Source organism: Lolium rigidum, chromosome 3, assembly GCF_022539505.1.
Source record: "Lolium rigidum isolate FL_2022 chromosome 3, APGP_CSIRO_Lrig_0.1, whole genome shotgun sequence".
NCBI classification, from domain to species: Eukaryota; Viridiplantae; Streptophyta; class Magnoliopsida; order Poales; family Poaceae; genus Lolium; species Lolium rigidum.
In genome coordinates, this window is record NC_061510.1 from 259,387,454 (window position 1) to 259,404,234 (window position 16,781).

General features: G+C 44.1%; 1 protein-coding gene across 1 annotated transcript; it reads left to right on the forward strand.

Annotated features, from left to right (window-relative positions):
• Window positions 1–337: 337 nt before the first annotated feature.
• Window positions 338–3,916, forward strand: LOC124696426. Its single transcript, XM_047229157.1, has 7 exons — window positions 338–531; window positions 1,086–1,322; window positions 1,447–1,561; window positions 1,796–1,888; window positions 2,262–2,601; window positions 2,713–2,782; window positions 3,267–3,916. The coding sequence occupies exons 1-5, from the start codon at window positions 338–340 to the stop codon at window positions 2,298–2,300; spliced, it is 678 nt and encodes a 225-aa protein (XP_047085113.1). The 3' UTR covers window positions 2,301–2,601; window positions 2,713–2,782; window positions 3,267–3,916.
• The last annotated feature ends 12,865 nt before the right edge of the window (window positions 3,917–16,781 follow it).

Consider the following 16,781-nt stretch of genomic DNA (forward strand, 5'->3'; position numbering starts at 1 on the left):
ATTTTAGTACTGTACAATAAATTTTATATTATAGATGTTGATATTTTCTTGTAAATATTTGGTCAAAATCTGTTAAGATTGAATGAACCTAATGGTGAATGGCGGGGCTTCATTTCTTAAAAGACCAAAGTACTTTCACTTTCTTACAATTTTTAGGCCATAAATAGATATTCTGAGTTTGTGTAATTTTGCTGTATCTAAATACTTCTTAATGTAAATACATTTAAATTTATATGATTTGCGACATTTTTTCTATGGATGGAGTAGCTCGGATCCGTTGAATCAAGAGCCCCGACTCACGATGCCGTGCTACGCCATCAATCAGTGACAGCCAGCCATGGCGCCGCCGCCGCAGCACGACCCCCGCCGGCTCTACAAGCGCGCCGCCATCTCTGACCAGCAGCGCCGCCGCGACTCCGCCCGGCGCGCGCCCGCAGCCTCGCCAACTCCCTACTGTCTCCCCCATCCGCCGACCAATCGACACCCTCCCCCGAGGCAGAGGCCCACGGCGACTAGCCCGCCGTCACCGACGTAGCCACGGACAGGCTTCGCGGCCCCGACCAGCGTCGCTGGTTCGCCTCGCCCGTGACTGGTATAATCCATCGTCACCTCCTCGTCTTGGTTCAGTTCAGTTTGACGATCTTGCCAGTTCAACTAGCAACAAACTTAGTGTCTGTCTTCTAATTTGAAATTCAGAACACTACACTTACACTGACAAGTCAAGTCATTAGTAACCAGGAAGGATGGACTTTGCTCCAACAACTCTCTTTTTTTCTGTATGTAGGCATGTTTCTGCCAGGCCTGCCGGCAAGTGATGCCTGGTCGTGTCATCGAGCGGCATCACGATAAGCAGGCTCTGTAATGGTACCATTGTCCATTGGTTCCCCTTCGGAGCTTCCCAACGGATCAAAGAGGGTGATGTCTGGCACAGCAAGATCTTACTGTATCTGCGACTGAATGTTCCACGAGCAAGCCAAGCAAATTGTCTTTTCTTTTGAGGTCAATGGCTGCTTGATCATCTACTCACTTGCTTTAAGGCCTGTTTCTAATCTTTGTGTTCTTATCCTGCAGCCTGATGGGATGTAATACATCATTGATATGATTTGTTGGCGAGGCTATTCGCTGTATGATTGCACCGCCGAGTTCAGGATTTTCTGGGTGAACTACAAGCTCACCGAGATTTCTGCTGGTGATCCTCCGTCGACGTACCATCGGTATAGATTTTGTGTCTTCCCTATGTACGAGTCTACACTTGAGGGTCTTGAAGCAGTGTTCTCAGGAAGCACACCTTATGCCAAGGATGGTTTGCTGTTTTACAACAAGTAACGCCTGTTTCTAGAATACCTGCATTAATCTGGCCTTGATACATGCGCTCATGTTTGCTATCTCCTTTTACAGTTTACACCGTTGAATTGACCGATCTAGGTGATTTTTGTCTTTTATTAGGCATGCGCGTTATCAATCTGGAATCACGTCCCTGACACTGGTATGGAAAGATGTAGCTTGCAGCCAGTATGTTCTTGATACGGATAGTGAGGGACACGTTCCAACAGAGCAGCATGTAGGTTCCTTTCTTAGTTATGCTTGCCTGTACTGTAGCCGATTAGACAACTGTTTATTAAATATGAAAAATAGTAATCACTCAGTTCGATAATTCTTGTTGTGGTTTTAGTTCAATTTATACTAAAACCACGACAAGAATTATCGAATGGAGGGAGTATTAACTCTTGTGCCTGCTAGACTTCACTTTATCCCCTAATAATTTTACTGGTCTTATTTCTTCATGTGTTATCAGGTTGTTCTTGAGCTGCAAGAGGATGGAAAACTAATTACTTCTGATGACCCTCCAATTGTATTTGGTAGCTTGAACAGCGAATTTATACAGAAGGTGCTGTTTTGAAACGCAACTTATATTTCCACAAAATAGAAGTAATTATCATACAGGATCCTAGTCTCAGTGTTCCACTCGTTGTTACCATTCGTTGAAGTTCAGATAAACTTTAGTTCTGCATACATACATCATATACTACATGGTTCTCAAAGTATCATCTTGATGGTTCATTCCGACCATAATAGCTCGTTCATGTCCATGCATGTTCCTTAATGCTGTTGCTACAGTGATGCACTTAGTATTTGCAAACAGACTTGTAGATGCTGTGTGCTGTTTCTTGATTCTACTTACCTTCCTATACAGTCATGCACTAGTTGTTTTTGAATTTGAATGTGTTTTAAGCAAAACATACTCTTATATTATTATACAGTCAAACCTGCGTCAGGGAACCTTCTCCGCTTCAGTTTAAGAGATAAAAGCGTGAAACTTGTTGATGGGATGATGGAGATTGGTGAGCTGCAATTTATCGGGAAGCTGAACGGCACTCGTACTCTTGCTGATAGCCATTCCAAAGTAAGTGACGGCTTCACCATGCACTGATTCAAATAATATTGTATTCATCACATGTACCTAAGCTATTATTTTGTGAGTCCACGTTCTGTTCCAGTATGCTGCCAGGCATGCTCGCCTCAGAATCAAGAACCTCGTAGCCTCTGTTCAATCGAACAGCATGGAGGTTGAATCTACAGATGCTGAAATGCAAGATTAAGGTGAGTGAGTGCCGGTTTCTATTTGCCACAAGGTGAATTCTTGTGCTGGTAGGCAGCGCTTCTCTGCGATTTCTCCATGTTATTCACTCTTTCGTACTTGTGTAATGGCAGTCATGCAAGTCTGATTTTGGCGTTTGACTGGACACCATGCTAGGATGAAACTGTTGCAAGGGAGTCCAAGGTCTGTCTCACTCTCTCATTTGAGTCCTGTTGAGCTAGACGATTACTTTTTCTAGAATCACTCTGCTTTTTGGAGCAATTTCAGCACTAGGATTTTGATAAAATAGCCTCTTGTTTCTGTTAATAGGGAACCTGATGAATAACTAGTCATGATTATACAAGGGTTTGAAACATTTATTCCAACTCTTGGGCCTTTTTAGAGTGATCATTTTTTAACAATGGCAACGTGGGTACTTTTTTCTTAAATCACTTGATACAGTATGATCACTTTTGGAGAAATTCCAGTACAAGGTCTTTTTCAATAAAGTATCCACATGTTTATGCTTCTAGGCTCTAGGAAACCTGATGAATAACAACTCATGATTATACAAGGGCCTGAAACGATTATACCAAAGTCTTTAACTTTGTCAGTTGTTAACTGCTCTAGCGTACAAGATAAAAGTGTTTCCTTGTGGAAATAACACATTCTTCTGGGCATATGACAGGGGTATGCCAGCTGTGGCATTCAGATGGAGAGCTGCGCAAACGACGTGATGGTCCGAGAGCTGTGGTCATCAGAGCAGCTCTTTTCCAAACCTTATAGAGCACCTCAAGACCTTTTTTTTCAAGGACACCGCAGGAGTTCTACATGTCAATATATTAAGATAGAGAGAATGTAATTTACAAGATTTTTGCCAGCGCCATCAAGGCCTCTGTCCCACTGATGATTCCACAGACGGAGCATCAGGGCTTAGTCCACTCTACGAACCCTATTACAATTATGGTACAGTATACTAACTCTTGCAATTCCACAAAGATCCGGTGTTTTCCACCCCTTTAGGTTGTTCTTCAACATATCCGCCACCTCCGCTGTCGTAGATGTAGAGCTCTTGTCCTTGAAGATGTGCTTGTTCGTCTTGCGCCAAATTGCTCGGAAGATGCACAGGGCTGTGCTGTTGAAGTCCTCATTCTTGAAGGAATTAGCGGCTGAATCCGTTGCCCCAGGGGAGGATCGAATCCGTGGCTGGCGATACGACCCCAAATCTGTGAAACCAAAATGTATGATGAGTGTGTGAAAGACGAGCTTTGGCATGTACAGTTCTTGTATAAAATGGATATGCGATGCAACTCGTATTTGTGAAGTGATGCTTGCTTGTTTGTCCTGGAGTTTGAAATGTATGAAATAGCCGAAACATCCCAAGTTAAACCACTAGATGCAACTGATAAAACTAAAATTTGATGAATATGAATGGTACCTTGGGGTCTTGTACAGGCAACAAGAAGGGCTGCCCTGTCGCAGGTCAGCTCTGCGAACATAACATTTGCTCTTCTAGGAAGATCTGCTGTTTTCGACTCCTATAGGTTGTTCTTCAACGTCTCCACCACCTCCTCTGTGGTAGAGCTCTTGTCCTTGCAGATGCGCTTCTTGGTATCGAGCCAAATTAGCGGCTCGTCCAACTGCTGCTACGGTTGTGGACAGTCTTGAAAGATAGCTTGACGAGCTCGCAAGGATTGCCGGAGCCAACATTCCTAGGAGTACGTTGGGTCCATCGCCAGAACAACTTGCTGCTGCCGTCTCTGATCTCTACTGTTGTTGAAGCGGTGAACATCGCTTGCGCCTAGGGCTACACCACCTCGAGACCTGCGAAACCAAAATGTATGATGAGTGTGTGAAAGACGAGCCTTGGCATGTACAGTTCTTGACTTCTTGTGTAAAATGGATATGCGATGCAACTCATATTTGTGAAATGCTGTTTGTTTATGCCGAGTTTGAAATGGATGCAATTCATACCTGTATTGCGGCTGAGGCTTCCTGGTAGAGTATCTGGAACGGGCTGTCGTCTACGCCAAGCGTCTGCCAACTCTCACCGGGACTCGATCCTCTTAGGTATCTTCTCATGATTCTGGCATGCTTCTCTAGCTTTCTTCCCCATCGATCTGTCTGCTGTTCTTGGTCGGCAGGAGGAGTCGATCTTGATCATGTCTTCACGCCCATCAATTTCCTTGTTGTTCTTGGCCGGAAAGAGGAGTCGATCTGCTTGACGATGTCTTCACGCCGATCGGTACCGCGGGTGCACGACACCGCGACGGTCATCCTCGAGCTTGGCCCGAACGGCAGGCGGCATTTGTTGGTGGCCGGTCCAGAGGTTGGAGCACCGGTACGCCTCATGGCACAGGGCATCGGCCACCGCGTTCCCTTCTCGATACACATGCTGCACCACTACGTCTTGGAAGTAGCTGAGCAGCTGGACGATCTGGTTGTACATGGCCCAGGGGATCCGTGTGTGCGGCGAGTCGCCGCGAAGCAGCCGCACCAGAGTTAGGTCGTCGCCCTCCACGACCAGCCGGTCGCATCCGTTCTGCAGCGCAAGGTGGAGGCCGTGGATGAGCGCCCTGGCCTCGACCTCGCCCACGCCCGCGTGCGGCGTCCTCTCGCCGAATGCCAGCACAGTGCGGCCATAGCTGTCCCGGATAACTCCTCCGATGCTGGCGCGCCCAGAGCCGTCATGGTGCACCGAGCCGTCGAAGTTCAGCTTGTGCCACCCTGGAGCAGGGCGGGTCCACTGAACGTGAGCTACGACGATACGGCGCGGCGGCGGGGGAGCCAAGTACGGCGGCGGCGTGTACGCATGGCAGCCGTGACGAAACGCTGGCGGCACCGACGACATGGAAACTGTGTCCATTTCCGGCCGAGAGAAAGGAGGGAGGGAGGGAGAGAGGCTTAGGGTTAGAGGTGGTTGTTGTTCAGATTTAGATCGGTGATTAGGGATTGATGCATATATGGAGGGAGGGCCTTATTACTACATACTAATGCTGAAACCTACTTAGTCACGAATTGCTAAGCCAATCAGCTTCAGAATAACGCGCGGGGATGTTGTCGATGAGAGACATGGCGGTTCTGGGGCCAGCTCGTCTCGCTCAAGTAATCAAGTATCTTCCATGCACCAGTCCTGGAACATGATGCGGAGGAGTGGCGCTGCCGAGCGACGTGCTTCTTGAGCGCCTTCTCCACGGAGCCGGGCACCATGTGCCGCAGTTTCAGACATCAGCGTCCTCCTTGACTCATCGGGGAACATCAGCACGGCAACTAGCTAGGCCTATCACCCCCACCATTGATGCTAACCTAAACCTTAGCTTTGGCCGGCCTACGTACTAGTATGTCATTTGGTTCCAAAATAAGAGTCGCAACTTTTTCAAGAAACAGACATCTATACAGTAACATGCGTCTTGCGTCTTGAACTCTTGATACAACCTTATTTAGACAAAGATGCGACACGTACTCATTATGGAACGGAGGTTGTACGTGTCACTCTGAGTGAGAGTGTGTATTCCCCACGTCCAGGGGCCGTGTTATTCGTAGGCAGGGATGTGTATTCCCCACGTCCATTTTGCTGGTAACAAGTTCTCACCACCAAAATAGACAGAGAAGATCAATTTGCATAATGGAAAAAACAAGTTCTTACAATCAAAATGGATTGAGAAGAAAGAGACAGGAAACCCGCTGCGAATTCGCCCTCGAACATCCCTACGAAACAAAGACCTGCTACCATTTTATCCCCTTTATGCACTAGGGCATCTCCAGTGGCCCGGCCCTAAGAAATAAAAGTGTCCGTTTTGATCCAGCCGGTTAGAATTTAGGTAAAAGTGACAGTGATAAATTCACTCTTCATTTTATAATTGATTTATTAACAGATACATCATACGGGTGTACCACATAACTTGGATGGAGTATGTTGCATCCGCAATTCTCGTCGCGAAAAGTGAGAGGCCAAACGGATCCCTTATAGTTGTATATATTGTAAAAAAGCATATTCTTTAAGAAAATAATAATATTCGTTTTCCTCCTCTTCATCTTCTTCCCATGAGACCCCCGCTCTGCCACGCCCCACCGCCCCATCCCCACTCCAGCATGCCCCGCCCTGCACTCTTCGCCACCTCCCCCCTCCGCCTCTGCCCCTGCTACACTGTAGCACCTGCTGTGGCCGGCTCTAGCTCGCTCTGGCCTGGCCTCGCTGCCCCTGCTCCACCCGCACCCTCCTCCGCCCTGCTTCGGTCGGCTGTGGCTCTCTCCGGTGGGTTGTTGCTCTACCCTAGCCAAGTGAGCCCCCGCTCCACCCCACCACCACCCCTTGTGGTGCGCTCCGGCCGCCCGCCCTCTCGCCGGAATCGTTCTTCGACGATGACAGCTGCGGTGAAGACGTGAGCTCCAAGCTGAACATTCCCTCTCACCAACTGTTTTTCCTAATGGGGTATTGTTGAAAATGTTTGGTCTAAATCATGGTAGATGCAGCGTTTGGGCTTGAGATGGGTATTGCTATATCCAAAATTGACCATCTCGCAAATTTATGATATCTAGTCGGGATATTTTTTCGGCCCGGAACCGCATACTAGCGGTTATTATCCAGTTTTGCCCTGGATGAGATCTAAGAGTTGGTTGAACCGTATAAATGGGCATTCAAAAGTTATACTAACATAGTTATAAATAATCTAAATACTTCCTACTCTTGGGTGTAATTACACCCATATCTCGTATACGATCATATAGAAGTATATATGATTAATTATTGGTTTGAGTATGTTCTTAGACTGTATTTAAAATACTCTAAACCAAGTATGGTGAATATTTTTAAAATAAACACATAGTTTGCACTATATATTTAAAATACAAGCATATTTATGCGTAAAAAAAGGATTGTATGTAAACAAATGTGCATACTACCAAAATAATCTTATATACATCATAATACATGTATATACTTTCCGGTATAATAGTTACTGCCTAAATCGTGTGGAAGAGTGCAGTATGAATATGTACTTAGAGCATCTCCGATCGCGTCCTCAAAAGATTTTTGGGGGGCGCTGGGCATTTCTTCGGTCCCAGTCGAGCGCCCCAAACACCCCTTCCTATCGGCGCGGCCAAATACGATGTCCGTCGCCCCGAGCCCATCCCCGCTCCACAGGGGGTGCTCTGGCCGTGCCGGACAGAGCAAGAAGCAAGGCGGGGAGTGGCGGGCCAGACGCGTCATTGACACGGGAGTCTAAAACCCGTCGCCTATCCGCCAAGCGATGTTAATGGCCCCCAGGCTTTCCCATGTGGCCCAGTGAAGCGTCTCGTCGTGCATGGCCGCGTGACCATCCTCGCCGGCGTTTATTGCGGCCAACGCCCCGCCGCCGCTGTACAATAAAGAGCGCCCCCTCCTTCCTTCTCGTAACTTCCACATTCCAATCTCGCCGCACCGTTCTCGACAGCCGCCGCCTCCTTCCATCCTGTCGCCACATTCCAATGTCGTTCTCCCGCAAGAATATCCTCGCCGCGAACGGCTTTGGGCGCGGCAGCCTCACGGTGACGGAGGCGTGGATGTTGTACCACATGCGGCACCCTGTCCCACCGGACATGCGCCTATCAAGCAACGACGGCTGGAGGATGGCCGTTAACGGGATCGGCCTCCCGCCGCCGCCACCGGACATGGATTGTTGGAGGGACACGATCAGAGCCCAGCGTGCGTGCCTCAGCGCCGAGGAGCGCGCTGATCCCACCTAGGCCCCCACCGGCAACGATGACTGTTGGGCGGACTATCTTCCAGGCGCAGTACGACGCCGACATGGCCAGCACCGATGGCCTTGTCGGCCGGAGGAACACGTGGAACACGGAGGGACGCCTCCGTTTCTAGGGCGTTCCCGGGCGAACCCTCCCGGACGTCGTCGATGGCATCCACGACGGCGCCCCAAGGTTAGAGATGCCTCCTTCTCCGCCGCCATCTCCTCGGGCTTCAGCGCACTGGCAGCCGAGTAGGACGCACTCGTCCTCCTCGAACTCTTCTTCTTTTGGGCCGGCGCGGTCGACGCCTTCCTCGCACCGCGCCATGTCGTACATCGTGTCGAAGCGCGAGGTGAAGGAGGAGCCCGAGTACGCGACACCGCCCACGATTCGGAGGCGCGGCAACATCATCACCATTCGCGAACCAGCGCGGCAGCAGCAGAGATGCGCCGGCGGTGCCGTCCTCATTCCGAAGCCGGAGGTGAAGAAGGAGCAGGACGACGAGCAAGTCGCGAAGGCCGCGAAGATGGCGGCGCATCATCGCCAGTAGCGACGACCCCGAGGACTGCCTAGGGTTGCACGCAGCGTTCATGTCGTCCTTGAACGACAAGGATGCCCGGAGGGGCGACATCGACGCGGCGATCGCCATATCCATCTGCGACGATGGGATGCCACTCGTCGACCTCACCAACAACGGCGAAGCTACGCCCAGCGGCGCGGTGAAGGACATGCCCGACGAGCACGACAAGAAGGACGCCATCGATGACACCATGTACAACTTCCACCAGTACAAGTATTACTATAATAGAGTTTAGGTTTAAATTTCATCGAATTTTGTTCAAATCCATGTAATATATAGTAAGTTTGAATGAATTCGACTGTTTTCGATCAAATTTAGAAAAACTAAATTTCTATTTGCGGGATGCAAGTGAGCAGCGACGTCTCTAAACACGTTACTAAGAAATAGCGTTCCCAAATGATAAATCGAGCGCCCCGTTTAAAGATGGTGAGAAGCTTTGAACGTTTAAAGATGGTGAGAAGCTTTGAACGTGACTGGAGATGCTCTTAGTTTTTCAGCACCAGCAGTGTACCCACTCCGCGCCTAGCTACTAATTTCATATTCAGGCCGAAAATCACGGAAGAGAGAAAACTGAACCAACAGGTACCACATCATCCCATAAGGCATTTTCGTACAAGTCAATCCGTAAGAGCATCCCAGCCGTTGGGATTTTCCGGGACGAAATCCGGTGCTATTTAGCCCGGATTAGACAAAAAAAATTCCCGGGGAGCACCGAAGTTTCAGCTGTCTCCCCGGTAGGTACACTCGAGGTTCGCCTTTTTTAGAGAAAAATATTCCTGGATGACAAATTTCATGCATAATTAGCGAATTTGACCACTTTTGCCAACATTTGGCTTATTTTTACAAATAAACGTTTTAACAAAACAAGACAAGTTTTCAAAGAAATCAAATGAAAACTAGTTGGTGTTGCCTCGATGCGTTCATGAGTGCTCCACCAGATCATCCTGCAGCTGTTGATGCATTGTGGAGTCTCGAATCTCCTGACGCATAGCGATGAACGCAGCCCACGATACCGGCACCTGGTGGTCAGGCTGTGCAAGAAGACCCTCTCTGTCATATGGTGCAGCTTGTTCGCTCAGAGGGACCGGATGCTTCCGCTCATCCTCGATAATCATGTTGTGTAAGCACACACAACAGTTCATCACCTCCCACAGCTGATCTTTCGACCAAGTCAAAGCGGGGAACCGGATGTCAACATCCGGATTTTTAATTCCAGATGCCTATTATGCCATACATCGCAATCCCAGGAATAGTTTTTTTGCGAGACATAATAGATTGATATCACATAACATCATTCATTACAAACCATAATCGTCTTACAACAAGGGATCTCATGATCCAATTTAAACAACAGTTGATCTAAGGATCAATTACAAAACACATAGCGGAAGAAACGTAGTAGCGGTCCATCTATTCCACAGGCAACGCTTGACGTCAGGAGGTGATCCTAGTTATCATAGACGTCCTGCTGTCCATCTTCCTGGTACTGGTGCTCCTCTTCATAGTCTGGCCATTTGAATAGCCAGAGACAAAGCCGTGAGTACTTTATAAAGTACTCGCAAACTAACACTAATAGAAGTACTAGTAGCTCTAATAATGGTTCTAAGCTTCTAGTTTTATTTGCGCAAAGCCAGTTTTGTTTCATAAACACTTTAATAGTCAAAGACTCTTTATTTGTCAAAAATTACTCAAGTGGGAACATTAGTGTCATCCCCACAACTTAGTGGTAGTCAAGTCAAAGTCACAATTTGAAATTTTCTGATGACGGAACAGTATGGCCTTTCCAACTGTCTATGACCGCGGACGCGACTATTCGAATAGTTTAACAATCTGCAGAGGTTGTACACTTGTGCCACAATATTTGCAATAATCCGTCAGGGGTAACTGGCCATGATTTATCACACCCAGTGTGCGGATTACCAATCATAACATTTCAATTACATACCCTAGTACAGGCACCTCCCCCGATGAGTTTGGCCTCCCAGCCATGGAAAACCGCCAGCCTGGGAACTGCAAAGTGCTGGGGTCGGACATTTGATACGTCTCAAACGTATCTATAATTTCTTATGTTCCATGCTAATTTTATGAATACTCACATGTTTTATATACACTTTATATCATTTTTATGTATTTTTCGGTACTAACCTATTAACAAGATGCCGAAGCACCAGTTCCTGTTTTCTGCTGTTTTTGGTTTCAGAAATCCTACACAGGAAATATTCTCGGAATTGGACGAAACAAAAGCCCACGGCCCTATTTTCCACGGAGGATTCCAGAACACCGAAGAAGAGTCGGAGGCGGCCAGCAGGGGGCCCACCCCACAGGGCGGCGCGGCCAGGCCCCCAGCGCGCCGGCCTATGGGGAGGCAGGTTTAGAGGCTATAAAATGAGAGAATACCAAAAGTGTGCATTGCATTCATGCATAGAAAATCCGGGAATTTTCGCGCTTTCAAATAAAACTTACCATAGTAACTGAAGTTTCACTTGACTTGCTTGGAATTGAAGTAGATCATCAAGTCAAGCGCTATAAACTTCATCGTGATATTTGTTAAAACCTTGTTTTGGGTAGAGAGGATTTGATCTAGGAGCTAGATCAAATGGAATTAGTTTTGACAACAAACAATACCTTAAGTAAGGGTCAATTACAAGATCTTATAAAAGATCTCAACATGACATTCCTTACAACAACACATGAATAATTATTCAACCATAAATCAAAGAATTAAGAAACTATTCTTTACTTATCTTTTCCATATCTTTTACTAAATAAATGTTTTTACCATGATTCTCATGGTGTATCTTCAACTACTTTTGTGTGTAATATAACTCAATTCTAAACTTATTAATAAATAAGGTAAATCATAGGGTTTAAAGTGCATAAAGGCCACACATTCTTATTTAAATCATAACTTATTAAATATATGGAATATCATAAAACTGAATCCATTTACATTACAAGTTATAGTTCAAACTATTTGAATAAAACTACTCATGCGTATTTTGAAACTCATATGATCATGCCTTGGTGCAATCAAACACCAACTATTCAAAATTGAGGAATAACCTTCAACCTTGACTTTTTGACCAATATTATAATATAAATCCAACCAAGTATGATGTAGTAACTCATCCATAATAATAAAACCATCCACAAGATATTTAGTAACAAATGCCACTTGGCTATCCAAATATAAATCATATGAGAGGATAATGATCTTGCCACATAGGATGAAAATATCTTCATGACTTGCTTTCCAAGCTTTGCCACCTCATGCTCAAAGGATTGCTATGGATGAGGGCATGACACCCAAGCACCTTACTCATCAAACCAACCCAAGAGTCACCACCTATGTGTCATGATACTAGAGCTTGCCCAAGCCTATAAATAGAGCCACCCCTTCATCCATTTGCTCATCAAGTACCATGATACATGGGAACAAACACATAGAGCCACTCCATGTGATTAGCTAGGATCAAGATGAAGAAGCTAGGAGGTGGAGGCATGCCACAAGATGCGGAGTTTATCGGATTTCCGGAAGAACAAGCTACATAAGATACCAAGGTAGAATTCCTAGGCAAACCATATATTTATAGGATCATATCATCATCTCTTGAGTAGAACCTTAGGCTATTAAAAGACATTTAGAAGTGAGAGAGATTATAGATGCTAACCATATCCATGTCCATCCTAGAGAATATTAGAGTAGTATTAAATCCTACTTGTTCAAAACAACCTTTAATCTTGGAGGTGAGAGCCATGTTCTATTAGTGAAACAGAACCAAAGCTTATGCTCATATACTAATCTTAGTTGTGTATCACATGGGTAATCACCACTAAAACCCTAGACCACATCTGACTTCCAATCCAAGGATCACTTTGGATCATAAATAGAACCCTGCCATACCTCATGCCTATTTATACTTCAATTTAGTGAAGCTTATGCAAAACCCTAAACCTTTCACATAGGATTCACTCCATATGCAATATTAAGCCCTAACTTGTGCATCATGGATCACAAGTATAAATCAAGCAAGTTATAATTAAACTTAAATGATATTTAAGTGATTAGAATGAAACCAATATCCAATTCTATTTTGTCTTCCAAGTAATTTATTTAGTTGACCAAATAGGAAAATATATCATAGTTGAACCATCACCTTAGCAAGTGAATTGATCAATGATGAGCTTGGGAATTATCCTAAGTAATTCAAGCTAGAAGTTGCTAAGCAAGATTAGTAAATATAGAGTTTATCCAACCATATTCTTAAACCATTAGAAATAATTCTTCACATAAAATCATGAACCAACCCCATCCTCATTACCACTTATTTTAAACCCTAGCCATGATCAAATAAATATGAACAATCAATATTGTTAAGCACATTAGTTAAAAACTAATAATATGTTCACCATGCACATGTTCTAAATTTTAAAACATTTAAACAAATTTGATTTCTAAAATTAAAAGAAATTGGGTTGAACCCTAAAATTTATATCTATTTTTAATGTTAACTTGTGCATCATAAGAACCTCAAATTAATCAATTATAAAATGGTTGTTTATAAACAAAACAATACATTAGGTAGCATTGTCAAATGGTTTTGATATTCAAATATTTTATAACCTGCAAGACAAAACATAATTCAAATTTGAATTCAAACAACAAAATAGAAAACAGAAAATAAAACAGAAAATAGAAAAGAAGAGAGAAAGCTTACCTGGCCGTGCAGCCCATCACCACCACGTCGACGAAGCCCAGCACCAGCCCAGCCCACCAAAGAAAACGACCCAACCCACCTTACCGATTCGTCGAGGAAGAAAAGGAGCATCGTCGTCTTCCTCAACAACGACAGCGCACAGGGGCACCCCGGCCACCTCACCGTGATGGATAGGGACGCCCGGGACGTTGTCAGACATCTCAGAACCGCGCCCAACTCCTCTCGCGTCCGAACCTATCTAAAAGCATCTCGATTCGTGCTCGTTTGCAGTACCAATGTCACCGCCACATCTCGGCCGTCGCCGGCGGTGAACTTCCTAATTTGACCTCCTCTGGCCCTATAAATACCTCCGTAGCATCGCCGTGATCTCCTTGTTCTTCGCCGCCCTTCCATTCTCTCTCTAGCCCTCTCCATCTCTCACTAGAACCACCGCCATGGCCGGCCAGTTCTCCGGCTAGCCGTCGACAGAGGCCACCCCGAGCTCGATTGAGCGGTCCAGGAGGAGCGCCTGGACCTCAGGAGCACACTGGAGGAGCAGAGCATCAAGGGGAGCAAGGAATCGACACAATCTCGACGTTCCCTTCCGCAGCAGTTCGCCGGGAAATCATCAATCGCCGTCGTCTCCGTCGACCATCGCCGGAGCCGACCATACCTTGAGCTTTAGGGTAAGCATACGCATCTGTAGAGCTAGATCTCGCATCCTAGAACCTCCTGTAGCCTCTGATTCGATTCTCGCCGGTATAGCACCGCCGCAGAGCTCGTCGTCGGCGACGCTCCGATGATCCCCTCGTGAAACCAACACCACCATCATGACCAGTGAGTCGAGGGGATTCGTTTAGTGTAAATCGCGCGTCCCGGGAGGTCATAAAACGGCGGCGCCGTCCTCAGCAGACCGCCGGCGGTTAAACGCCGGTGAGGTCAAACACGCGGTCAAGGTTGACCGGTCCTTGCTTGCGTGGCAGCCGACGTGGACACAAGCCCCACCAGTCAGTGTCTAGGGTTAGATCTGTCTCGGTACGTTTAGTATTTAGGTTTAATTTTAAAAACCAGTAAATAGCTGAAACTTTGCAAAATCATATAAAATTCATTTCAACTCAGAAAAATATGAATAATATATCAAAATGCTCACAAAAATAAACTCTATTCAAATAAAATATAAAACAAAAATGTGTGTCAAAATAAAAATTCACTTATTTTTAACTTTATTAATTATGCCATTTCATTTATTTAAAACACAATTTGAATTCAATAATTAGTGAAGTTTCAAAATTCAATTTTAACTATTTAGTAACTAATTAAAATGTTAAGATTAATTTTCTTTATCATAATTGCATTAACTTAATTATTAGTGGTAATTCATAAACCCTAATTTGCAAATTACCATTTACCATTTTCTTTAAATAAAATAAAGCAAGAAAATACTAAAAGTTAATGTTATTTTGGTAATTCAAAAGTTTTATATTTAAACATATCTAATTCTCAAGTTAATTAGTTAAATATTAATAACATTTATAAAACCCTAGTTTCTAGTTAAACCCTAACTAGTATTTATTTTAATTCTTAAACCCTCTAAAAATTGCTAGCATGTTAAAATTATTATTAACTTTATTCCAAGTACTTAATCACATTAATTCTAGTACTAATTATTACTTTAAGAATTGTATCATAATTTAGAAACTCTCACTTTAATATAAGTAAGATCTTGATTCCATTATTTTATGTGCTCATCCTAAGTTAGTTGCAATCCTAAAACCCTAGAGGTTTAGCCCAAGTAATCATATAAGTTTCACCTATACCTATAAAACCCTAGTAAGAAACAAATGAATGCATGCTTATGATCCACTAGGATAAAAACCAATTCACATAAGATTATCATTTCATGTCTGTATTTTTGGTTAACACCTATATGATCCAATTAGTGCCACCTAGGTATAAACCCTAGTTTATTAATATGTTAGCATCATTGATCACCATACCACACCATTGAAATCAACCCCAACCATCAAACCCTAGTAGAACCATAATGATGAACCCTAATACCAATCTTGTGTAGTAATGCACATCACATGCTCCTATTCCACTAAACCCTATTTAGGAAATAATAAACCACGTAGTATAGAACCTATTATTGAGTACTTAGTAAAGCAAGTATGAAGCCATAGTAAATCTTAATACCTAACTCATAGCATCACCTTGACCATCATTCTTTGATGTAATACATATGATCAGTAACAAATCTACCCATACTTGTTGTATATAGATCCATCCAAGTTAAGAACCAACTAATTACTATTAGTGAAATTAAATGAACCCAATAGTAAACCCTAGAGTTACATAGCTCCTATGTATAGTAGTTCATATCTTTGTTTAACCTGTTCTTCAAAAGTTATTCTTTTGAAGTACAAAGGTCAATCAAACCTTAGAAGCCTTAACCCTTCTTTGAAATACTCATTATTTATTAAACAACATGTTCTTCAAAAGTTATTCTTTTGAAGTATAATATAAATAATCATCAACCGTGTCCTGTAGAACTTAAAATTGACAACTGTTCTTTATAAATTATTCCACCACTATTCTTGATATGTATGACTATTATGATGTCTTATACTACTTGATTATGATGCTAATATAACCAAGCCTTAATAAGAACCTTGTTTGAGAACCATTCTAAAAGTGCAACAAACCCTAAAGAAATCTTTACAACTCATCCATCCTAAATCATTGAGGTTAGGTTACGCTCGGGACGATTGCATCTCATACTATGCATTATAGCATCTTTGCCAGTTCTTTAAACATTGTCCTTACCGGACAATGATGGTATTTCAGAATTTGGAGTTCTCACTCATCGAAGCTTTTGCCGCATAATCTTGCGAGTCAAGAAAGGCAAGTTCATCGCTTGCTCATGTCATTTGATTATTTTTATCAAATTATATGCAAAGTACTATACTTATCACTCCTGCATAGAAAAGCAAAGTATTATTTTACAATTATGAATATGACTATGTGGTGGGCAATGGAACCATGGTATGTGTTGATTGGTGGAGGTTCCATTGCAAGGGTACTATTCATCTAGGACTAAGTACCAATGCCGTCCGAGTGATTCTAGCGCCGTACATATCGCGTTAACCATAAGATCTATAATGGCTGCGGGAAGTCAGCTGTATCTTTTCCCTCTCGCATGCCA

What these genes read in the sequence shown, in the direction of transcription:
- LOC124696426 (XM_047229157.1), top strand. Translation starts at nt 338, where the DNA reads ATGGCGCCGCCGCCGCAGCACGACCCCCGCCGGCTCTACAAGCGCGCC. An exon ending in ACTAGCCCGCCGTCACCGAC is followed by an intron (nt 532 to 1,085) that starts GTAGCCACGGAC and finishes TGATGGGATGTA; the next exon opens with ATACATCATTGATATGATTT. An exon ending in ACAGCGAATTTATACAGAAG is followed by an intron (nt 1,889 to 2,261) that starts GTGCTGTTTTGA and finishes ATTATTATACAG; the next exon opens with TCAAACCTGCGTCAGGGAAC.